Source organism: Prionailurus bengalensis, chromosome B4, assembly GCF_016509475.1.
Source record: "Prionailurus bengalensis isolate Pbe53 chromosome B4, Fcat_Pben_1.1_paternal_pri, whole genome shotgun sequence".
Taxonomy (NCBI): Eukaryota; Metazoa; Chordata; class Mammalia; order Carnivora; family Felidae; genus Prionailurus; species Prionailurus bengalensis.
Genome location: NC_057358.1, coordinates 96,091,319 through 96,117,658, shown reverse-complemented (window position 1 = coordinate 96,117,658; position 26,340 = coordinate 96,091,319). Strand labels below are relative to the sequence as shown.

The window sequence follows — 26,340 nt, the reverse complement described above, 5'->3', positions numbered from 1 at the left end:
TCCTGAAACTATAAAGTTAAACCCTATAATATAAGGGCAGATCATGACTGTCAAGGTAAATGCCTCAACCTCCTTCAAATGGCTCAATGCAAATCCCTCCTGAAGCAGAGAAAATAACTTTTCCAAAGAGATGGGCACTATTCTTTGATTTAGGAGATAAGTGAGACAACATACACTTGGGAACCTATGATTCTTAGCCAAGTGTAAATGGTCCCCAGTCAACACAGAGCCAGTCAATAATTAAGCAAGGCTATCTTACTATTCATGAAAGATATTAGGCTAACCTAAGGGTATTTGGTATTATGGCTCTTTAAGCATTTCACCACCACTGGAGAGGAAACTGCACTGTTTATTTAACATGAGAGAGCTTAATATATGCATATCATACGAATTTAAAATTACTGAAAATAAGTTTAACTCTTCTTAAACAATGGGACGAAACCTAAATTATGCTAAAAAAGCCACCAGAATAAAAGTGAAGAAACTGCAAAATGCAGATTCCCTATTTAAATACAGAATAGAGGTTAAGGTGAGTTGGCTGGACAGACAACACTAAAGGAAGGATATTTCAAACAAATATCTTCTATTTTGACTCACAGAGGAAAAAAGAAACTTTTGTAAATAAGGTCATCTTTTCTTGGGACATTAGAGAATCTAGATGATTTCAGATAAAGCACGATAAGCACCCAATGAAAGATGCTTACAACTGAGAAGTAGAAGCCCGGAGGTTCTGTACATGGAGGACCTAAAATAAACTGAGCACCCAATTGTGGGCAGCTGCAAGTCACTATTTTACAACATAGCCAAAGCAGGAGAGGGAAACAGATTATACTAAAGCTCAGTGATTATCAACAAATTCTATAATGAACTGTTCCTTCTTTGGGGATTGTTTACCTTAGCAAGAAAACCATATTAATTCTGATTTTCTACACTCTACTTGTCAATAAAAATTTAAATTTGCTAAATATTGCAGCCAATATAGCAGACAGTCACCAGAAGTTGTTTTATGCTATGAAGAAAGCAAAAAGCACCACCTAGTGGTCTGTGGTTCCAACAGAGGCACAAGACTGCCACGAGTCTCCGATCAAGAAGACTTTTGTCCCAATTACCTAAAACCCTATGGGTTGTTTTTCTCAATCTTTAATGCCTCTGTTTTCAAATTCCACCAGGATTATCAACATCTGTTCTTAAAAAATGAGGATACAGAAAGTAGAAAATTTGAGTACTGCCTCAAATGAATATTTGGGGGAAATTATTCAGACACTGCTATGATCTAATATTATCTAATAACATTTTAAACTTACCTAACTTTAAATTTTTTTTTTTCAACGTTTATTTTTATTTTTGGGACAGAGAGAGACAGAGCATAACGGGGGAGGGGCAGAGAGAGAGGGAGACACAGAATCGGAAACAGGCTCCAGGCTCTGAGCCATCAGCCCAGAGCCTGATGCGGGGCTCGAACTCACGGACCGCGAGATCGTGACCTGGCTGAAGTCGGACGCTTAACCGACTGCGCCACCCAGGCGCCCCTAAACTTACCTAACTTTAATAAATCTGGTTATCATTAAAATAGCTATCTTAATAACCTAATTATTTTTTTAAACAAAAAATTTTTGTTTACTACTAGTTCTTTGAACAATCGGTATTCATAGGGAGTGACAGCACAGATTAAGTCAGAAAAAAACACATTGTGGTGACTGACATCCTTCCAAAACTCAAAATTTTTTTAGTGCTTACAGTTCTTTTAAAAGCAAGACATCTAGGGGAGCCTGAGTGGCTCAAATGGTTGAGCATCCAACTTTGGCTCAGGTCATGATCTCACAGTTCATGAGTTCGAGCCCTGCATCAAGCTCTGTGCTGACAGCTCAGAGCCTGGAGCCTGCTTCAAATTCTGTCTCCCTCTCTCTCTGCCCCTCCCCTGCTCATGCTCTGTCTCTCTCTCAAAAATAAAAACATTAAAAAAAAGCAAGACATCTAAAGGATTAAGGCTTTGAGGTTCATATCTGTTTCAATATTACTATACAGCTATGTAGGGAACTTTCTAATAGACTTGAAACACCTGAAAAAAGATTACCAACAAGTAAAGTACAGTACTATAAAGATGAGGGGGAAAAATTGGCTGAAGCTATTGAAGAGGAAGGTGAAAAGCCACCCTGCTGAGAAGCAAAAACTTTTATTTTTTATAAAAACACATTTGAATTAAGATCATGGAAAGGATATACCCATTGCTAAGGGCAGATGGCCTAATGGCAATAAAGAGCTAGAAACCTGTTTTGCTGAGACCCAATGGTATGTGGCCTAATCAATCAAAGGAAGCCTTCAAAGGCTTTAACCCTGATAAAACTTGTTTTCCTGTCCTGGGTCACTTCATAACTATATAATTTGGGGAACATTACTAACCTCTCTTAGTATCACTTTGTACAAATGCAGCTAACAAACTTAGCACAGTTGATGTGAAAATACAATACATGTAAAAGGCCTAGTATATAGTATATACTCAGTAAGGAGCAGTTATTAATAGCCATATTCATCACAGTGAATGATCAAATGGAAAATTAACAGTGTTAGGAGAAAATTAAAGCCCATGATAGGCAACACACTTTTTACCACCACCCCACTGGCTTCGTCTAGCTTATTTAGTTAATCCAACACTCTAGGAAATCTTCCTTTAACATCCCACCCCACCCCCCAAATTTAGTTAGGTTTGCTTTTGTGCTACCACAGCACTCTGTACTTCCCCTTTCATATCATTTATTGTAATATATAGTAATAGCTTGTTTTTCTCTCTCTTCCTACACATAAGCTCTGGGAAGACAAGGACCATATCTATTTTGTTCACTTATTCTTTTTTTTTATTTTTATTTTTTAAATTATTTTCTCATCTTTATTTTTGAGAGAGAGAGACAGACAGCACACGAGCGGGGGAGGGGCAGAGAGAGGGAGACACAGAATCCAAAGAAGGGTCCAGGCTCTGAGCTGTCAGTCCAGAGTCCAACACGGGGCTCGAACTCACAAACCATGAGATCTTGACCTAAGCTCAAGTCAGACACTTAACCAACTGAGTCACCCAGGCACTTTTGTTCACTTACTCTTGATGTAGCAGACAGACATAAGTTAAAATCCCAGGTCTACCTCTATCTGGCTATGTACTTTGGAAGTATCAAGCTCTTAGCCCACTTCTCATGTGTGAAATGGAAATGGCAATGATACCTTCTTGTAGTGTTGCCAGAAGACTTACTGAAATCATAAATGTGTAGTTCTTAGAACAGTACTTAGAACTTAATAAATGGTAACTATTATTAAAAGTAACTATTTAATAAACATACGAATGTTAAGGACAGACTAGAAGCAAAATACTATCAAGCAAAGCAACCACAGCTAAGAATGCTAATCACTGAACTAACTAAAATTGAGAGGAAAAAGTCTTTGCTAGCCAAATATGGGGTTCTCCATTACTGGTTAACACATTGTAAGTGGTTTAGATAAGGACTATTTAATTTACATGAGAAAGCCAGGAGATGATATCATCAAACATAAAGATTCAGAAACATGATGAGTTGAAGTTCCTACACTTAAGTTTAAATAACTTAATTATACAACAACAAGATGGGAAAAGCTTGACAGAAGAACGATACTTATAAAACTGAGATTTAGATTTTTGTTAACTATAATCTATGTAAAAGAAACACTGAATTGACATGGATGCTAAAAAGTGTACGCAATCTTGGCCATTGTTGGTAGAATGATAATGGGAGAATTTTAAAGAGAGCTATGTAAGTATACACTGGCTCAACAATGTCTAGATTCTAGTGTTCAAGTGTAGAAAACACACTTCTATACTGAAACAAACCTAGGAAAAAGGACTCAGGATGATGAGAATGCCTAGAAGTTAGACCAAATGAAAAACAAGTGAAGACCTAGAGAAGTGAAGTGAAGACCTTCACTTCAGGTAAACCGTCCAAATATTTGAAGGACTGTGTTATATAAAGGAAAAGCAACAAACATTTGTCAAATGCCTTCTCTATGCCAAGTGTTTATTATTCTTCACCACAATCCTGGGAAGTAGTGTTATTATTTTGAATTTAGTAATAAAACAGAAGAGAGAATAAACACTGAACTGCTATAAAAAATAGAATGAAAATCAATAGGGGATAAAACAATGTAAATGGCTATCAATAACAAAAGGATAAATTGTGGAATATTCATAAAGCACCAGAGAGCAAAGAATAAAATGAACTACAACTATATACAAGAACAGAGGGGAATCATGCAAACATAATGTAAAGCCAAAAAAACAAAAAGCCAGATACAAGAGTTCATACTATACGATTCCATTTATATAAAATTCAAATCAAAACTAGTCCATGCAGTAAAAACTCAAGACAGTATCTGGAGGTGGGCGTTGGTGACGGAAAGGCAGCTGGGTTGGGATGAAAAAGAAACAGGTGAGCCCTCTAAGTTACTGTTTAAACAGATACATTGTGAAATTCTCCTTTTGTGGTAAGTGGGCTCTCAAAATTCTTTCATCACTGAATTACAACAAAATTCCATGTCACATTTGCCAACAGAAAAGGAAAGGTTTTTATACTTCATACCAATAATTATTAAACACTATATAATATTAAATGAGGATTATCTGATTCTACGAGGGGCAGTAAGCTACAAGATTTATTCCTAAACCTTCTTTATAGTATGAACATGAACAATACACAGTTCAAATTATTCATAAGCTTTATTTATCCAGCTATTTTTTTAAAATGTTTTTATTTATTTTTGAGAGAGCGCAAGCAGGGGAGGGGCAGTGAGACAAGGAGACAGAATCTGAAGCAGGCTCCAGGCTCTGAGCTATCAGCACAGAGCCCAACAAGGGGCTCACAACTCACGAATCACGAGATCATGACCTGAGCTGAAGTTGGATGCTTAATCGACTGAGCCACCCAGGCGCCCCCTATCCAGCTATGTTTTTAAAAATGTTACTTTAGGGGTGCCTGGGTGGCTTAGTCAGTTAAGCATCCACTCTTGATTTTGGCTCAGGTCATGACCCCAGGGATCAAGCCCTGTGTCAGGTTCTGTGCTGACAGTGTGGAGCCTGCTTGGGATTCTTTCTCTCTCTCTCTCTCTCTCTCTCTCTCTGCCCCTCCTGCTCATGTTCACACACTCTCTTTCTCAAAATAAATAAATAAAATTTAAAAAATTAAAAAGTAAAAAAACAATACTTGTAACCTTGGTCAAATAACAAACTGGAGGCTTCTTTGACTTTAAGTATATGTTAGTCATTTTTTTTCCCTCTTCTGAGAGATAACCAGAATCTCAAATAATCAAATCTTCAGTCATTCACCTACTGTGGCCACTTCCACTCCCAGTAAGTCCCAGTTACTAGACAAAGCCAGGCCAAACTCAGTAATGACTAGCTGCTGCTTTGGCCCAAACTCCCATGTAGTCTACTACTCCAGGGTTCTGTTCTGAAATACTCCTGCCATCTAGCCTACCATCTAGCATCTAGACTTAAAAAACAGGCCAGATCATCTCTGTGTCCTCTTCCCCCAGACTTGCACCCTGAACTGGAACTGTAAAGTTTACCGATTTAATGGTGACACAATGTAAGAAATGTAAATTCTAGTTAAAAAAAATATTCTTAAGAAAGCCAAATACACCCACATCAATCATTCCATTCTAGGTCCTCCACTAAACCCACCCTGGTTTTTCCGAGGCCGTTTTTACCCTACCAGTCATGCAGAAAGAAAGAAAACACTATGAAGTTATTCATCACAAGAATTAATAACAAAGCACAGGAGTCAGAATGATTTCAATTTGTACTCCATCTCTGATAGCTGCTTGATAATGGGCACATTATTAAATATCTCCAGGGATCAGCTTCCTCTATAAATCCCTCATAAGGTTATGAGGATTACATGAGATAATATCTACTAAGAACACAGGATAGTGTCTGGTATACTTTCCTGCTCAATAATTAGTTACTAGATCATAGAAATAATAAACTAAAGAAAAAGGGAACCAAAGAGAAATTCCAGAAGTCCAAGGATGAGTTCTACAGTTCCTTTATTTTTCCCATTAAGAATATTCCTCTAGGGGCGCCTGGGTGGCGCAGTCGGTTAAGTGTCCGACTTCAGCCAGGTCACGATCTCGCAGTCCTTGAGTTCGAGCCCCGCGTCAGGCTCTGGGCTGATGGCTCAGAGCCTGGAACCTGTTTCAGATTCTGTGTCTCCCTCTCTCTCTGCCCCTCCCCCATTCAGGCTCTGTCTCTCTCTGTCCCAAAAATAAATAAACGTTGGAAAAAAAAAATTAAAAAAAAAAAAAAAAAAGAATATTCCTCTACACTAGTATCATAATCTACTCATATCCTTGGAGTCAAATTTGTCCTTAACTCAAAAATGTGCATAGTTAAATGTATAAAACAAGAATGCTTGCTGAATTCATTAGCTTTAATTTTATTTGAAATTAGATTCTAAACTCTTTTTTTCTAAAAAAAAAATCTTACAGTGAAAAACTAAAGATCAAACTGAAGCAAGGCTGGCAGTTGAAGCCTTACATGATTAGTTTCCCACCTGTTCCCCAAGGCCTTCCCTGAAGTTTGAATCTTCTGAAAGATCACTTCCAAATCCTAAATTATTCTAAAATATTTGAATATTAAAATGTCATTCTTCTTTTCTCACATAACTTTAAAAATGAGAATTACTTATTTGCTATTCTCTAATAAAACATCAGAAAATAGAGGACATATTTTTTAAAAAGTGATGATGCTTACCAACTATACATAAACAGATTTCATTTCCCAACATTTTCCGTAATTCTTTGACCCAGTTTTTTACCTGTGTATACAAAAGAGTAAATATTAAAACAATTCCTGTTACAATGGCCACCATTACAATATCCCAAGCCCCACACTGTCAAAGTACCAAGAATTTGTCTAACAGCCCATATATTTAGGTGTTACTAGAAATGATTAATGTAGGATCATTTTTTGACAGATTATATTGCAAACTGCACACAAATATCCAATGGAATGATTTCTCTCTATATCTACATATAGTATAGACAGAGACACCTCTAATTATAAATTTGCACAGATCCAAACAAAGCTAGTTACCCGAGCAAAAGCATGTCAACTCCAGCCTCTGATAATAACAGATGCTTGTACAGTCACTTTGAACTTAAAAATATCAGGCTTAAAATTAAGTCCTTATTGGTTGGGGTGCCTGGGTAGCTCAGTCGGTTAAGTGTCCGACTCTTGATTTCGGCTCAGGTCATGATCTCATGGTTCCTGAGTTTGAGCCCCATGTCAGGCTCTGCGTTGGCAGCATGGAGCCTGCTTGGGATTCTTTCTCTCTCTCCCTCTCTCTCTGCCCCTTCCCTGCTCATGCGTGCGTGCTCTCTCAAAATAAATAAATAAACATCTAAAAAATTTTTTAAAAAGTCTTTATTGGTTCCAAATAGAGGGCACAGAGCTCCTGTATCACACACTTAAAAGGGGGAAAATGTATATGGACACCAAAAAGAGCGGCAAAATAAATTTTCATCCTTTAGTGTATGACAGTATTTTTCAACTTCAACAATACTGGTATTTTGGCTCAGATTAATTCTTTGTTGTGAGGGACTATCTTGCGCAGTGTATGATATTTAGCAGTATTCCTGGCCTCCTACCCACTAGATATCATTCAGTACTATCCTCCAGCTGTGACAACCAAAGATGTCTCCAGTCACTGTCACCTCCTGATAGAAAACCACGGGTGTACAAAGACTCCAGTAATAAATTCTTCACTATGGATGAAGCACAGCAGTAGGCACAGTTGAGAGTAAATTCAAATTAAATAAATTAATCTTTTGAACTCATGATTTTAAATATATTGATTACAATAAAATAGGATAAAGAACAAACTTGAATACCTCCTTTCATTTTTTATAATGCAATTTAATTTGTATGTAATCAAATCACACAGAACTTATACACTTTCCTAAAAAAAATTCACACACTTCTTTATATTATAAAAATTACATTAAATATGTGGTAAGTAAGCACTTATTGTGCATCTGGTCCTACAGTACAAATGTAACAGCTCCATACTCCTGCTCTCTGCAAGAATGCAGAGGAACTATCTTTCTCTTAGCACTGAACCATAGTTTTCTCAGTACAGCCACATCTTTTTGTTTCATTCACATTTGTATAAAATTTTCAGAGAAGCAATGAACTTCCATCCACAATTGATTTCACATAAGAAAAATTTAACAATATACAATGTACATCCTCATCATTTCAAAGGAACCATGCCAGAATCCAATTATGTATTACTCTACTCGCTCTACAGATATTACCACAATCTACTACATCTAACCAATTTTTTAAAAAAATTGTTACTCATCTGCAATTAGATCCCCTTCTGCAGGCATCCTATTCATTACCCCTATACATTCTGTGGTGAGTTAGAGATGGTCACAAATTCTTTATCTTCTTATCAAGAGACAGATTCTATTTGCCCTCTCTGTAAAGCAGGGCTAGACTTGTAACTTGCTTTGACCAAGAGAATGTGGCAGAAGTAATGCTATGCCAGCTTCGGACTTAAGAGGGCCTGGCAGCTACTCTTAGTATCCAGTTGTTATATAAGCAGCTTAGGCTAAAATATGGAATAATGAGAGAGCATGTGGAGAGAACACTGGAGGATAAGAAAACAGATGGGAGTGAGAGGCCGTATGGGGGAGAACAGGCCTTCCTGGATGGTTTTTACCCAGCCAAACTCCAAGTTCAATGCAGCTGCACGAGTGACACCACATGACCTGCCCAGTCAACCTACAAAATCATGAGATTAATAAATCATTGTTTTAAGCCACCAGGTTTTGGGGGGTTTGTTATACAGCAAGAGATAACTGGTCACTTTTCAACTTAAAAGACTCAACCTTCTCTTAATAAAACACTCAAACCATTTCTATTTATGCCAAAAGGTAGGAAGGGATAACAGATAATAGCCCCCCCCCCAAAATTTTCAAGTATCATTAAATCTACAAATTACTTATCATTTCATTTTTCTACTCCTTGAATTAAATTTTTCCACATGTAATAATCCAAAGACTAACTTGTATAGTTGCTTCATCTGTTAACTACTGGGAAACAAATGGAAGACACACACACACACACACACACACACACACACACACCCTAAATTTATAACAGCAAGTAATTTCAACAGGAACAAACCCGAAACTTAAGGAAAGAAAACGTTCTGCCTTGGAAATTGCCCCTTTTAGTTCACACCCTTGAACACTTATTCTAAGAGGGGCTCTCAGAGAAAGGTTCAAATAAGCAATTAGTCACCATCCTGACTGTGATGAGAATTCAGAAGTAAGTTTAATGGTAACTTATTTTTGGTTCCAAACAACTTTAAAAATTCTACTTTTGTGGTGTATGTTTAAAAGAGGGGTAAAAAAAGAAAGAAAGAAAGAAAGAAAGAAAGAAAGAAAGAAAGAAAGAAAGAAAGAAAGAAAAAACTTTAAAATAAATACTACCTAGACTGTCCTTTAAAACTTATATCTTCCAGGACACTTACTGAGAAGAAAGAGCTTAATTCGATTTAGTTCTTATCATCTTTTTTTTAAAAAAAAATTTTTTTAATGTTTTATTTTTATTTTTGAGAGAGATATACAGAGTACAAAAAAAAATTTTTTTTAAGGTGATTTAATGTTTACTTATTTCTGAGAGTGAGACAGAGCATGAGTGGGGTAGGGACAGAGAGCGAGATGAAGACACAGAATCTGAAACAGGCTCCACGCTCTGAGCTGTCAGCACAGAACCTGATGTGGGGCTTGAACTCGGGAACAGCAAGATCATGACCTGAGCCAAAGTTGGACACTTAACCGACTGAGCCACCCAGGTGCCCCTCTTCTTTTTTTGTCTTTACAATTAGAGAGCCCAAGCAACCATACCAAGTATTCACATGCCTACTATATATGGAATCAAGAAATATACGTAATTTTTCTTTAACAGGGAGAAAAAAAGCCCTTCAATTTTTCCGGTTTTATTTCAAATTATTTCCCTTTCCTAATATCTGAGAAAGCCATGTAATAAACTATTAATATCTCTGTTAATCAATTAAATACTGCATTAACAAATACTAGTGGTAATCATTTACAACTCTATGTACAAACTATATTTTACTTTTAAAACCAAGATTAACCACATTAGTAAACAAAGGCATGTGAATGGAGACTTGAAAAATCAGTGTTGTTCTTCAAATCATCTACCTATAAGTAAATGGAATACCTTCTGAAAGGAATCTTCATCTGTTATATCATAAACTAAAATAGCTCCATTTGAGTCTCTGTAGTAAATTGGACCCAATGCATGGAATCTCTCTTGACCTGCTGTATCCTAAATAAAGCAACAGATACTTATTAGATCAGAAGAAAAAAATAAATCTGCTATTGCAACTATAGTTAACTTTTAATTAACTGGAAAGTGGTGAAGTTACAGATAATCTCAAAGCACTGTTAAAAGAAAAAAGAAAAGGTTACAAAGATTCTTTAGAAGTTATAACCAATAATGTTTTACCATTATACAAAGGTTACTTCTTCCCTCCCAACCCTCTTAACTCCTCATCAATCTTCCCACACCCCCTAAAAAAAAAAAAAAAAAAATAGTTCAATTGCCAGAGGATCAGAATGCCCAAGATGGCATTGTAAGCCAGGAACAGGCCTTGCCCTAAATTTAGGTTTCCCACAAAGGGAGAAAACAAGGAAAGACAGTATGCACCAGGACCACTGGCCAAAAGGTAGTCTGATGCATTACCCTACTCTCTACTAGGCACTCCCTTGGAAAGCTGGAACATGAAAACACAGAGGGAAAATAGGACAGTCAGGCTGTTCACCCACCCTGTTCTTTCTCTGATATGGAATCCCTGAGTTTACTCTTTCCCCAACTCAAAGGTTATGATAAGCAATATTCGTGTATACAACTGTATAATTCTTAGCCTGATTTCATAAAAAAAATGTTTATTAAAAAAAAGTTTCAGCTAAACTTCACTTAAAAAAAGAAATTCAAATTCCTATTCTTTCAGCCAATTAGTTATTAAATTATCAAGAATAGCAGAAGACTTCACAAACTCAATTGAAAAGGTTAACTTACCCATATAGCAAGGTTTACTCTTTTCCCACCAATATTTAACTTCTTTGTCAAGAATGATGCCTAAGAAAAGAGATATACATTAAACAATATTTCATATGTTTCTTACCCTAAAAACTATAGATGGAAGAATAATCTCAATATGAAACAAGTTATCTGAGAGAAAAAGTAATCACTGATTTTTTATTAATGACTAAACATTACTTTCACTGAAGACAAAACATTAGTTATATCCTAATATAAAAAACAGTTTTTTGTTTTATGGACACAAGTTATGAAAAATAAGAAGAAAAAATGGTAATTAAACATTTTCCTAGATCTTCCCCATAAAAATTTCTCTTAGAGCATTTCATTTAATGTCACCTTACCCAATCATTGTAGAAAGAACTAAGAGATTTCTAAGTGAGATAAAACATATATTTACTGGTAGTTTACTTAACTGTATGAATACCAATATTACTTGAAATATTCCCACAATTATTTTATAATTCAATTATTTAATTCATATCTAATAATTATCTTAAGTACTAATGTCACAGAAATGAAAGGAAATGGTTCCAGTGTTCAAGGAGCTTACAGTCTATATACAGCAGAAATAAACATGTAAAGAAAAGTAGTATCATGTGACAATTGTTAAAAATGGGAGGGTCTTGCCAAGTACACTCTAAAGACAGTACTGAGAAAGGAAATGTAAAGCCTGCCTGGATGAGAGAAGGCTTCAGAGAGAAGGTGATGGTCTCCCCTTTAGGAGTAGTATGGGTTTTCCCTGACAGATGGGTAAAGCCACCAAAGCCTGAAACATACAACTCCCTCCACATGGAGAACTCCAAGGTAGTACGGTCAATGCCAGAGATGAGACGACAGAAAAAGACAAAGGCTGAATGAGTATTAAAAAAAAAAAAAAAAAAAGTGCTAGGGTTCCATGTCTAGATGTAGAGACTTTACTTTGTGGGTCTTAATAACACCTGTTCCAAGACTCTAGACGTGTCTTTTAATGTATACTACATTCAGATGTATTTGGGATATGTGGCATATTGCTCTGCATTCCCTCTGTACATTCATAATACACACTGGCACACTAAGATTCTGCCAAAAAAAAAAAAAAAAAAACTAACTACATCTATACGAGCATTTCCCAAACTCATTTGACCTATTTTCCCCTAGAGAAATGCCTAATTCATCCTAAGGAATACGTGTTAAGAATAATATTGTTGATGATGGAGAATCATTGAAGGGATTTTAAGCACTGGGGCAGTATAAGATCTACATTTTAAGAGAATGACTCTGCAATAGGAGAGGAGGTTGAACTGGAAAGGACAGGACTGGACCTGGAAACAGGCGACTATTACAGAGTTGGAGAGAAAAACAAAAAGGGCCTGAACCAAGTCCACAAAGATAGAAAAGAGAAAACAGAATCTAGAGTGATTGAAGAGGAAATATAATCAGAACTCAGAGTCAGGTGACATTTCAAAAAAGGAACAGAGAACCAAGTCCAAAGTTATGCAGAGACAGTCACATTTAGGTGTATCTAAAAGAAAGTACAGAGAAATAAGGTAAAACAGGTAAAAAGCTAAGATGGTGAATTATTACTGAAGGAGGAACCTAGATTTCAGGAAGTGCTTTCTGCTGTATGTACACCAAGGAAATTTAGAACTAAGAAAAAGCCAATGAATTTAGTGATTAAAAAAGGAATACACAGGGGCGCCTGGGTGGCGCAGTCGGTTAAGCGTCCGACTTCAGCCAGGTCACGATCTCGCGGTCCGTGAGTTCGAGCCCTGTGTCGGGCTCTGGGCTGATGGCTCAGAGCCTGGAGCCTGTTTCCGATTCTGTGTCTCCCTCTCTCTCTGCCCCTCCCCCGTTCATGCTGTCTCTCTCTGTCCCAAAAATAAAAACGTTGAAAAAAAAAAGGAATACACAGATAGATACAAATGGCAGAGTGGAGATCAAATCCAGGAATGCCTTCCTTCAAAACCTTAACTACACTAAAGATATTTTATTAAATGAAACAAAGATTACATAGAAAGGGGCATATATAAAATAAATGGCAAAATAACAAAAGAAATAACTTGGAAAATGAGAAGACCAAATACATATTTCCACAATGAATTTAAATAAAGGACCTCTCCCACTCATTAGAGCATAGGGGCTAAGAATATGAACTTTGAATCAGAACTGTGGATTTGAATCTTACCTTGCAACTTATTAGTTGTGTGACCTACTTGACATCAACCATTTTCATGGGTTCAACATCAATGCTATATGAAGAAACTCAAAATCTGAATCCCACCCAAATATTTAATATATAGGTCAACTTAAATGCCTCTCTTGTCTCAAATATATTTAAAATTAAACTGATCTTCCTTACAAAATTGGCTTTCCATTCCAACTTCAGTATTTTGATCACATTCTCAAGTCACTGAGGTTTAGACTCTTAGAAATATTCTAAGTATTCTTCCTCCTCTGACATTCCATATTCCAAAAACAAAAACAAAACTATCAAGACTTGTCTTCATATTTCTTCTGGAGTTCTCTGACAACCAATCTCATACTACTATAACAACTTTGGTCTCACCTCACACTCTAGTCAACATGCCAAATTATCTTCCTAAAGTCTCCATGATTAAAAAAATCTTACCATAACTCATTCAAGTATTCTAGTAAGATATCATTTTTAATAAGTTTGCTTGAACTATATCCCTGCTGGCAGCTAATATCAAAATAACTTTTTTGTCATGAGTTTTGTGAGGATTTCTCAATAGACAGGAATCAATTAGAGCTGATAAAGCTCCATCCTTTCCCTTTTTACCATTTCCTCGGAAACTTACCACCACCTTCCCATGGTGAGTTTAAGGGACAGTGTTGAGTCTCTCCTAAGGAACCCCGGATATACAATTTTATGGAAAGCTGCTCATCAATATTGATTATAAAAGAAAAAAGGAATAGCCTAAGTGTCCCTCAGTATGCAATTTTTAAAAGGTACACAGACAGCCCATCCATACAGTGAAACTCTACACTTTTATTTCTACTACTATTGCTAATACTAGCTAACAATTACCAAATGCTTACTTTCCACCAAGAACTGTGCTGAGTACTTTTTATAAGAGCATTCATAAGCTTTTCCTTTATAAAAGTTAGGGAACCATAATCTACAACTAAAAATCTCTAAGTGTTATCTTTGTATCCAAGGGCCTCCACAATTGTCCATGTCCATAGCTTCTAGTATTTTTGCACTTACTTTCCAGCTTATATGGTTTATATACATTCCTCCAATTCTGCTTGTCCATAAAATTCCCCCTCTAATTTGGATGTATTTTTTTCTCTATTTGAATCCCATCTATCCAAGTCCAGTTCATGACCCAAACTCTTCTTTCTTGAATTTTTAAGCTTTCTCATACCACCCATACAACCCACAATGAGTTTCTCTATCCTGAAGAATTACAGGGAACCTAATCTTTAATATATACTATATACTGCCTTGCTTATATTGTAAATTATCTTTTCATGGGTAGAAATATGTCAACTAGATTACACATTTTTATTTAATATGCTCATGAGGCTTACAATGAAATGGTCAGTATTCTAAGAGTTTTTCAACATTAACTCATTCAATGTCATAGTACGCTGAGTTAGATATAATTATCCAAATATTACAGATGTGGAAACTTAAGACACAGGAAGGGTATCTTGCCCAAGGTCACATAGTAAGTGACAGAGTAGGATTTGAAATCCAGGTAGGCTGGCTCCAGACACGACTCATAACCACTATGCTAGCATATCTTCCACACTGAGATCTGAGATAATACTTCTCTTATGGAGAAGGCAGAAGCCAGTGCTGACACACAAATACAACAGACATACAAATACTGTTATTACAGATAAACATATCTACAATGTACCTGGATAAATCGATGAAGGTAAAACTCAATTTATGGAGAGATGTGCTTCTAAAAGTTTCCTTGTAAATGTAATTATTTTATTTTGTATTTTTTAACTTTTTTTAAACATTTTTATTTATTTTTGAGAGACAGAGAGAGACGGAGCACCAGCAGGGGAGGGGCAGAGAGAGAGGAGGAGACACAGAATCCGAAGCAGGCTCCAGGCCCTGAGCTGTCAGCACAGAGCCTGATGCGGGGCTCAAACCCACGAACCGTGAGATCATGACCTGAGCCAAAGTCACCTGCTTAACTGACTGAGCCACCCAGGTGCCCCAAATCTAATTATTTTAACTGAAATATCTACTATATTATCCAAGGATCCTCACTAAATCTTTTTTTTTTCTCCTTCATAATGAACTATTTAAGTCCCACTATATGGAAAATTCCTCGTGTAATATAAATTGTCCCATTTTATATATATTCTAAGTTTTTAATATGGTACATTTTCTTAAAGAACAAATATCATCTGTTTTAAAAACAAATACAATTAGATTGGAAAATAAAGGTGAAAGATTTTACATAATATCAAGATGGAATAGCAAAAAATTAAAAGGCTGACATTTGGGGCGCCTGGGTGGCGCAGTCGGTTAAGTGTCCGACTTCAGCCAGGTCACGATTTCGCGGTCTGTGGGTTCGAGCCCCGCGTCGGGCTCTGGGCTGATGGCTCAGAGCCTGGAGCCTGTTTCCGATTCTGTGTCTCCCTCTCTCTCTGCCCCTCCCCCGTTCATGCTCTGTCTCTCTCTGTCCCAAAAATAAATAAAACAAACAAACAAACAAACAAAAAAGGCTGACATTTGTCTTATCTTTTTTAACCACCTCTATGAGGCATACTTAATTTGGGCAGACCACTCAGATGCCACTTGTAGTTATACTTAATCTAGGGCAGTGGTTCTTAATTCTGTTACATAAAAGTGTAAGGGAGAAATAATCATGGGACTTCTTTGAGAATCTGATGAGAGCTATGAACTGATTTACTCCCAAGAAAACTGCTCACATACACATACCAAAAAACAATTTCACACACTTAACCCAAGGGATTTCTAAATCCCTGGCAACATCTCAGTGAAGAATCCCCAGTCTAGAAAGGGGAAGGGAAAGTGGCATTACAGTATCAATTCAAAAGGTTCTAGAAATATAGGAAGAAAATAAATAGTACATATATACTGTGTGCCAAACACTAAACTGGGCTTTCTCATTTACTCTTTGTAACAACCGTATGAAGTAGCTATTTTGCAGCCATTTTACAGTTATGAACCGAGATTTAAAGAAATACAGTGACTCACTCAAGGTCAGACAACTCATTTGGGTACTGCAGTGGGTAGAAGCCTGTCTGACTCCACAGTACTTTTTCCATTGCACAAAGCTGTTTATTCTAGAACATACACATTCCTAACCTGGCACTCCTCCACGTGGACACTAAGTGTTCCTGGATACCAACTCAACTCACAAAAATATTCCCAGGGTAGGCACAAAGTAATGAGGATCAGAGTAATGGTAGATGTCCCACCTTATTCCTCCAAACCCTGAGTTACAGCACCACTACTTATAATTCCAATGACCTCATCTTCCAAACTTTAGGGGTATTAAATCAACAATTTCATTACCTGAGGCACACATCCATCATTTGCACCTGATACTTATTTACCAGACATCTTATCCAAAAGCATAGTGGATATTTTTTTTAAATCTCTATTAAAAAATAAAGAAGGAAAGAAAGAAAGAATTATAGAAAATAATAAGAAATATTGTGTCTGTCTTTTCATAACTTATTTAATCATTTTTTTTGTATTTGTTGTTGTTATTAGCCAGATCACTTGCTGTGCTTCCTAAACGCTGGCAAAGTAATATACCTAAAGCAGCAAAGTAACTGAATTGTAGGCAAATACTTTCCTGTCTTTATTATCTTTTAAGTTCAACATACCTTCATTAGTAAGTGTGTCCGTGTGTGTGTGTATGTGTGTATGTGTGTGTGTATAAAACTAAACACTGACATTATTTTTGTTACAGTCACTAACACTGTTTCAGACTTAAGTGTTTAAAGTATCTACTACTTAATATGTAAGTACTAAAGGCATAAAAAGATTCAGGCAGATAATTTATAAAATAGTCCTCTGTAGCAAGGCAATAAAAATTAGCTATCAGAACACTAAGCTGCATTGCTACAATGGCAATCATTATCACAACATACAAATGTAACAAATTAACATGTTATGTCTTAAATTTATACAATGTTGTATGTCAAATGTATTTCAATTAAATAAAAGAATGAAAACTAAGCTGGCTGCCTGAATACTTCATTTCTTGTCCTTAATTTCCATAAATACAAGAATCATATATCAGTTTACAGTCCAAGTGACTACTTTGAAAATAAGAGTCAAAAAGTTACTTCTCAGGAGTGGCTCAAAACACAAAACAGAAAATGGCAATCAGACATTATATATTAGGAACTTAAAACCAAAATTCAGAAAAACTATTTTCTTTTAAGAAAAGAAAATCACCCACCCTCCATAACCTACATGTATCTAGTAAAATGCCAAGAGGGGGTGACATGAAGATTTCACCTATTGTTATTTTATAAAGATAACGTAGGGCGCTTGGGTGGCTCAGCCCATTAAGCGTCTGACTCTGGATTTCAGTCCAGGTCAAGATCTCACTCTCATGAGATCAAGCCCCCCATCAGCCGTTGAGCATAGAGCCTGATTAAGATTCTCCCCCCCCCCCCCCCCGGCCCTCTCCAAAAGATAATGTAAATGAATTAACTGTTCAACACTGGTGTGGCTTCCAGAACTACTTGGAAGATGTTTCAGACATTCAAAACATTAATCTTACAAGTAAGCAAACCAAGATTCCTAGACTAGAGACTATGACGCCAAGTGTAAAATCAACTGCTAGAATCTGAATGCCAAGTTTTGCTCAGGAGGTTAAGGTGCATGGGGGATAAAAGTAGTAGACTTCAAGTTTAAGAAAACATGTACACCATTACCATTTGTGGGACCTCAGAAATTGAATACAAAGCTTAGTTTCTTCATTTGCCAAACTATCAGGATACTATCTGCCTAGCCAACCTTACAGCACTGCTTTGCTCATCAAGTGACAGCCACCTACCCGACTACACAAGGCAGATAGGCGGAATTCGAGTTAGGATTCTAAAACGGAAAATGACTGATCGTTCAGATTATGAAAATGTTACTTTTTATATAAGGGACTGGTGGAAAGTGCCAGAAAACACTCTAAGTGCACGATCTGAAAACACCTTCAAATAAGGGAAGGAAAGGGCATACAACGAAAGAAAAGGAAGTGATCACCCAAGAGCACAGACATAAAAAGACATACCAAAGAGAAAAGGTAGTTACAATCAAAATGGCACAAACATTTAAGAACAAAATCAAGAAAGCTAAATGATGGTCAAAGTACCTTATTCTTTATGTTCCCCAGCTATTACAATGTTTGATATTTAACATGTATGAAATAATCATTGACTTTAATTGCTTAGGTTAATCATGTAAGAGAGCTTGGGGACTCTATATAAGATCAAGTTTCCTGAGCTAGGTAAAAGATTTTGAGTTCTTAGAGAGCTCACCTACAAGACTATGTCTTAATTATTAGTAACCTAGGAGGAGCCCTGCAAAAAAGGGAGCAGTGCTAAAACATTAAAGCATGGCCAATGTCACAATTTTGTAGAAAGAAGTTAATTTCCAGAAAAGCCAATCCCAGCCAAAACTCTAGAATGAATAAGCAAATATATATGTATATGTATAGTAATAATAAATGTATATAAAGCGTAACATATATATGTGTACATATATATGATTATATTAAGTATAAAATTATAAACAATTTTAAAAGACAATGTAGTGATCTTTCAAAGACAGCATGGGTTCTCAAAATAATTCATGCCAAACTAATTCCATTACCTTTTTCACTGATTTACCACGAAAGAAACCAACACAAATTAAGCACCATCTATTCATTCAATAGCAAACATTTATAAAACAAACGTGTGCCAGGCACTGTGATAGAGGTTTACCTATGATGGCTGACATAAAAATCCTATAAGTAAAGGGGCACCTGGCTGGCTTGTTCAGTAAGCACTGACTCTTGATGTTGGGACTGTAAGTTCGAGCCCCATACTGGGTGTAGTGATTACCTAAAAATAAAATCTTAAAAAAAAAAAAAAAAAACTAAACTAAAAAAAAAAAAACCCTATAAGTGAGATTCTCCCATATTATAGATCAAGAGCCAACTTACAAACGTTAGAATAACCTGCCAAGATCATAAAGGCTTATGAAGTAGGAGCCAAAATATGAAACCAAGTCTAACTTCAAAATCCTGTCCCTTTTTACCACATCATATGGCTTCCTAATGCAGAAACACAGTGTATCTTGTCTTCTGCAAGCATTTGACAAAGCATCTCATGATATCCCCTGTGGGCAAGACTGATGTAGCTAGGGCAAAAAGCTAGATTTATAATGCTGGAAGAACATTTTCATTAAAGGCTTTGTACCCACTAGTTAATAGCCCATAACAGTAAATCTCAGGCTGTTTTCTGTTTCCATTATCATTAATATGTACAACATTCCACCAGTAACTGTTTCTCACTCAAAGAGAAAGACTATGGCTCAAGCATAGTCTGAAAAAGCCCCACCCTAAAACTGCACAACTAAAGAAAAATACATCTCTGGTCACACATCACTGGACTATAATGAGACCTGCCGCAGAGCTTTGTCTCTCGTTCCCTCTGTCTCCACTTTTCAAAGTCTTTATTAATGACCTGATGAAAACAATGAAGACATTCTTAGCAAATCTTCAGGTGACAAAGCTAAAATGAGTAGTTAACCCAGACAGTAGGGAACATAACCTTCTTTTTCTTTGCATGCCCAGAACCCAACCAAGTATCTGACCCACAGGAGCTCAACGTTTCTTGAACTTAAAATCAAACTTTAGAAGGACATTAACAGCCTTTGACCACTGGAGTAAATTTATCAAAGCCTATTTTAATGGTTCAAATACCTTAGGGACCAAAAAAAAAAAAAAAAAAAAAAGCTATAAAAGAAAAAAGATTTTGAGGGATGCAATGCCTTTTTGGGGAGGGGGATTAAGATTAAGACAGCAAGCCCAATATTAATAAATGTAGCAGCTGTCCACAAGCACATAGAATCTTTTCTATTTCAGTGTTGGAAAAGGATTCTCAATAGGGAAGGTGATAGCCTGTACTTTACTAAATTCAAAGCACACTTGGAATCATTTCTACAGCTCAAAGAATCACATTTTAAGGAAAGAGGACAATGATTAAATAGTGAAATGGTTTAGAAAGATGTCATAAGAGATTCCTTTAAAGGAACCAGAGCTGTTTACCCAAAAGATAAGACCAAGGGATATGACAGCTGTCCTCAACTATCAAAAGGGATATCTTATGTGATCAAGATTCAGAGGACAGAACTGAAAACTACAAGGAAAACAGATTTTGGCTTTATACACAGAAAAATTTATTGAAAATTAAAACTGTCCAAAAATGGGGCGCCTGGGTGGCGCAGTCGGTTAAGTGTCCGACTTCAGCCAGGTCACGATCTCGCGGTCGGTGAGTTCGAGCCCCGCGTCGGGCTCTGGGCAGATGGCTCAGAGCCTGGAGCCTGTTTCCGAATCTGTGTCTCCCTCTCTCTCTGCCCCTCCCCCGTTCATGCTCTGTCTCTCTCTGTCCCAAGGATAAATAAATGTTGAAAAAAACAAAAAAAAGTTAAAAAAAAAAAAAACCAAAACTGTCCAAAAATGAAATGGGCCATCTTGGGACATAGTAAGTTTCCCACTTTCTGTACCAGTTCACCTCACCTCCAAGATGTTCAGACAAGAGTGAACAATCACTTGACTGAAATATTAAACAAAAGACTGAAACAGTGAACCATAAACTACCTTAGGTTTCCTTGGTCTCATAACTGTTTGAACATGATTGTAAGATAGTGTACCTTGCAAAACACAAAGTATGTCAAAAGATAGGTAGTAGGTAGTTCTGTTGAGAAAAAAAGAGGGACTCTTCCTCTGTTGTCTTCTGATGTTCTGATGCATGATCTCCTCTCCATTTAGAAATTAAAATTATACATGGTTGTTATTTAATAGGTCACAATTCTCTAAAAAAATTAAAATGAGAGGAACTGATATGTAAGAGAAAGAGATTAAATACTGCGTCCATACATTGGTATGCAACAAAATCCTCAATTCTACAATATAATCCAGACACTGTTTATGATAAGAGTTATATAAATACTAAAATCAGGACTGCTATGTTTTTGATACTGAAAATCTACCATAAACTTCATCCTCTCCAGTATAGTTGAAGTGGTCTCTAATATTTAAAAACCTTTAGGCTGCTTTTAGCTTCAAGGATGTTTTTGAAATGCATAATGAAGGTGCGATTTTTGGGTTGAAGGACTAAATTATCTTAAAGGGGGAGGCTCAATTATAATGATTCCCTCTTTTATGTAAGATTTGTAGCACAAAGATAACCACTAAAGGGGTGATTTACCAATATCCAGAGGCAGTGTGACTTACTTGCTCAAAATCCGAAGTCAGACCTGGGTTCAAATTTCAGCTTGGGTACCGTGCATGACTTATGGCAAAATGACTGCCAGCAAATTATTCAACTTAACCAAGCCTGTTTCTTTGCCTGCAAAATGGGGCTAATAAAACTATCTACCACCTCAAAGGCTATAATAAGAATTAAATGACAGGAGAAAAGTACAGTACTTGGCACAGTAAGAATTCACTGAATGTTAACTATTGTTATTACTTTACTAAATGAATTCCTAAGTTCCAAATAATCATAGGTATTTATCCTACAAATTCCCTTGATTTCACTAGCAACACTCAACAATAACAACTATTAAAATTGTGTAAGTGCTCTTGTACAAGGATGCAAAGAAAAAAAAAGGAGTTTCCTGACATTCACTTTTTCAGATATTGTGCTTTACGTAAGAGGAGTAAAAACAGGAGTAAAAATAGAACATGGAATCATCAGAGCATCTTTGTGAATTCTAGACTCAGTAGTTTAATAATAGCATCAAATATCAAATGTCACAACAATTAGGAGATTGTGTGTTCTATTAAATAGTGTCAATGTTCTTACACACTACACAATCACTAATGAAAGTCTATTGTGCAATTTGGGCCAGTAATAAAGATGGAGAGCTTACAACAGACCAAGTCCTAAGTGATTTTACGTATACTTGTCTTGACCACCTTATGAGCTAGGTATTATTATTATGGCCATTTTAACAGACCAAGAAACCTAGGCTCAAACAGGTTAATTAACATGCCCAAGAACATACTAAATAGATAACAGATCACAGATAAATAGATGGAGGTGGAATATGAACCTGGACAATCAGGCTCAAAAGTACCCTCGATTTATGGGGCGCCTGGGTGGCTCAGTCAGTTAAGCATCTGACTTCAGCTCAGGCAGGAACTCACCGCTTGTGAGTTCTAGCCCCGCGTCAGGCTCTGTGCCGACAGCTCAGAGCCTGGAACTTGTTTGCGATTCTGTGTTTCCCTCTCTCTTCCCCCTCACACTCTGTCTCTTTCTTTCAAAAATAAATAAACGTAAGGGGGGAAAAAAGTACACTCGATTTTACTCCCTGTAACTAAATTGAGAAAGTTAGATTAGTTGGATATTTTTTTCTAACACGTGCAAAGTGATTTCTTTGGAAGAGGGAGGAGGCTACAACTGCCTCACAGGGCTGGCTTCACTCCCAATCTATGATTACATTTTAACACTTTTCCTACCAACCTTAAGGTAACTGCAGAAGAAAGCCGGCCCTATGCTACAAGCAAAGAAAGTAAGTAGCAGCAGCAACGAAGCTGTTAGTTTGGGGACCAACTGTTGGCTAGTATTCACATGACGTTTCCCAGTGCATGTGGGTCCACCGACCTCACAGTATGACTGCCCCTTAAGTCAGACCCATGCAGGCAGCAAGGAAACTGCGTAACCCACGCCCGCAAGCGGTCATTTCAAAAACCCTCCAAAGATGACTCTTTCGCCAATCAGCAGGTTACTCGAAGCCAGGACAAAATGGAACTTGCGTAAACACTTAGTCATCAGTAAGCGCTGAAGTTACAAAGCACCTAGGTTCGCAAAATAAAATCCGCAGCTAAGTTCCTAATTCCGAAAGAAAGAAAAAGGGCAGTCAGTGACTGTAGGGTGAAGGCACCTAGGGCACAAGCGGAAGTGAATCAAAGGGGAAAACTAGCCAAGCGATGGGTACTCCACAATATGCGCAGCCACACGGGGGACTTTTCAGGGCCCTTCCACTCCCTTCCCAACAGCCTGCTCTTACGTCTACAGGATGCCCCGACCCCGCGTGTCCCTAGGACGCATTCAGAAAAGCATTCCGAAACGAAGACGACGGTGACAGGCCTGAGATCTGTAAGCCCAGATCCAGGGGACCATGGCAGCAAAGTCCTCACAGCCCCGGAGGGGTAGGGGCCCCAAGGCTCCACCTTCCGCTCCCTGGGGCCCGCACCTGCAGAGTGGTGATGTGCTTGTCGTTGAACTTGTTCTCGCAGTAGCGCAGCACCAGCGACGTCTTCCCCACGCAGCCTTCCCCCAGCAGCACCACCTTGAATGAGTAGGCTCTGCCCGCCGCCGCCCCTCCGCTGCCGGCCGCAGCCATCCCGTTTCCCCGCCGCCCGAGCCCTAGAGCTGCGCCGAGCTCCCCACAGCCGCCGCAGCGCCTTCACAGCCGCGGCCGGCGCAGGCCCCTCCGCACCGACCCGTCAACCCGGGGCGCCGTCTCCACTCTCGCCTCCGGGCGAAGCCTGGAAGGGCCGAGGGAAGTCCGAGAATGAAGGGCCCCCCAGCCACCACGTCAGGCACCCGAGGAAAGGCGAAGAGCACTCCCTCTCCGCCTCCCTCTAATGGCGTCTCCTTCCTCCTACGTCACACTTCGCGTCACGTGACCGTGGCGGCCGCGGGCGGCCCCTGGGACTCGGCCCAGGAAAACGTGCCTGGACGTGGGTGGGGTTTCTGGAGCCTCTTCCCGGGGTGGAATTGGCTGTGACTGGAGCTCCTCCGCGCAGTCTCCGGTTGAGTTAGGTTGTCTGCGGGTCACCAGCACTCCGCAGTTGGTGGAAGTCTGCGAGACTAAGGGGTAGATGATTTGAAGGAAGCCCAGTTCTGCTGGAATGTGGAAAGGCAGAACGTTATCGTTCGTGCCCAGGGAATGTTCTCCAGGCTGATGACCCCTCACACCGGGGTCGCTGTAAGCCAAACCTACCAAGGTGCCCTTCAATCTCTTGACACTCTTGGTGGGATTCCAAATCATAGCTGTTGAACTTCTTTCAGCTCCGCAGACCGTCAGGGCTCCTCATTTTTCAGGTCTCAGTTTAAACCGAAAAGGCTCGCCTCACCGCCCATCCTTGTCCCTTTGTCCATCCCTCTCCTCCCCCGGGCCCCCACCCCTCATTAGGTATTTCATGACACCGGTGTACATACCTTCTTTAGCAACACTTCACGGAAATTACTTCGCTGAGTATTTGTCTCTCAGTAGGCTGTAGATTTGTTAAGGGCAAGAACTGTGTAAGACTGGCCCACCTTTGAATTTCTAACTCCTGTTCCAAGCACATAATAGGAATTCTAGAAATACTTGAGAATGAATGAATGATACATCTTAAGCCAGTATGTCTTGCCTCCCCAGTTTTTCTGTCTTCCATGAAGCTTCTGACATTCCATATTGATTCCACCTGGAGAGAACTGACTTTTTGGATGATTACTTATCTTTCCTGATCTGCCTCCCTCCTCTTTTATGAAACACACTCTTCTAAGAAACCACACAGGTGTTCTGAAATGTGGCAACTAGAAATCTAGTGTCACTCAAGCAAACATATTCTTTTTCATTAGACTCCTTTTCCACTCCAAACCTGATAGTCCATTCATTCAACAAATATTTGAAGGTGCCTACCATGTGCCAGGCACTGTACTGAACATGATACAACATCTCTGTCATCAGGAGCTTACATTTTAGGGGTGCCTGGCTGGCTCAGTCTGTTGAGAATTCATCTCTTGATCTCAGGGTTCTGGGTTCAAGCCCCAAGTTGGGTGTAGAGATTGCTTAAAAAGAAAATCTTTTTTTTTTTTTTTTAAAGCTTACATTTTAGCAGAAGACAAAAACAGTCAATTACATAATGAATGCTTTCATCTTGATAAAGCAGTTCAGAGTATCCTGCAAAGGTATATCGGGACTCAACCCATTTTGCATTCTAGAGTAATGCATGCATTTGGTTAGGAGTAATCTAGGCCAGAAGGGAGGATAGCTTTGCAAGTAGAGAGAACAGTATGTCCAACAGCGTTGACGTAGGAAGGAGCATCTAAAGTTCAGCAACTGAAAATGTGGTGAGAATGCAGAGAGGAAAAGAGCTCCAGATGAGACCTGTAAGGAAGCCAGGGGCCAATACTGAAAGAGCCTTTCAGCAATGAAGGATTTTAATCAAGGGGCTGACATAATCAGATTTAATTTAAAAAAAATCACTCTGCCTATAATTTGAAAAATGGATTGGAAAGGATAACACTATAATCTGATGTGCTCTCTTCTGGGGGCTAGAACTGTGTCTTTCACATTTTTTAAATCTTCAGATCTTGGAATGTAGTGCCCAAGTGCCCTTGGAATGTAATAAATAACATTTATTAATTACAACAAGTGAACACATAAATCTAAGCCTATAAAATACTAGGTTTGAGAAATGCTCTTGGACATATGGGGCTTTGTTAAACAGAATTGTCAAAACATTTTCCGTTTTAAGCATCTAGTACTAGTAATTAACAATAGAAAGAGGGGCACCTGGCGGGCTCAGTTGGAAGAGCATGGAACGCTTGACCTCAGGGTCATGAGTTCAAGCCCCATGTTGGGTATAGAGAATACTTAAGTAAATAAAACTTAAAAAACAAAAGGACAATAGAAAGAAAAATTGTTCTCTCCTGTGAACTTGCTATAGACTAAACCCATTTGTTCCTCCATTTGCTCATTCAACAATCTTTGCAGAGTGTCATGCAAGATGTCTCTGCCTTCATGGGACTTGATCGTATTTTAGTGTGGAAGGCAACACAGTTACAGTAATGTGTAGTGGCCTTGTTTGATGCCAACCTGGCATCCATACCTCCTTCTGCTTTCAATCAGAATCTGGTCCTTGCTCAGGTATCTTCTCCTCTTGTGCAGCCCATATGCCCCTACCTTCTAGCTGGCTTTCTTCCCATTTTCCTGTGGTTCTTTCCAGCTTTCAGAGGCAACTATTCAT

General features: G+C 38.2%; 1 protein-coding gene across 1 annotated transcript in view; it reads right to left on the bottom strand.

The window, feature by feature from the left end:
- Positions 1-24,008, bottom strand: part of RAB21 (RAB21, member RAS oncogene family) — a 46,423-nt gene extending 22,415 nt beyond the window's left edge. Inside the window, exons 1-4 of the mRNA XM_043565043.1 lie at positions 23,574-24,008; positions 11,132-11,191; positions 10,271-10,378; positions 6,767-6,830 (exon numbers count right to left, since the gene is read on the bottom strand). Coding sequence (XP_043420978.1) covers positions 6,767-6,830; positions 10,271-10,378; positions 11,132-11,191; positions 23,574-23,723 — 382 coding nt within the window. The 5' untranslated portion in view covers positions 23,724-24,008. The remainder of the gene's footprint in view (positions 1-6,766; positions 6,831-10,270; positions 10,379-11,131; positions 11,192-23,573) is intronic.
- Between the last annotated feature and the right edge of the window lie 2,332 nt (positions 24,009-26,340).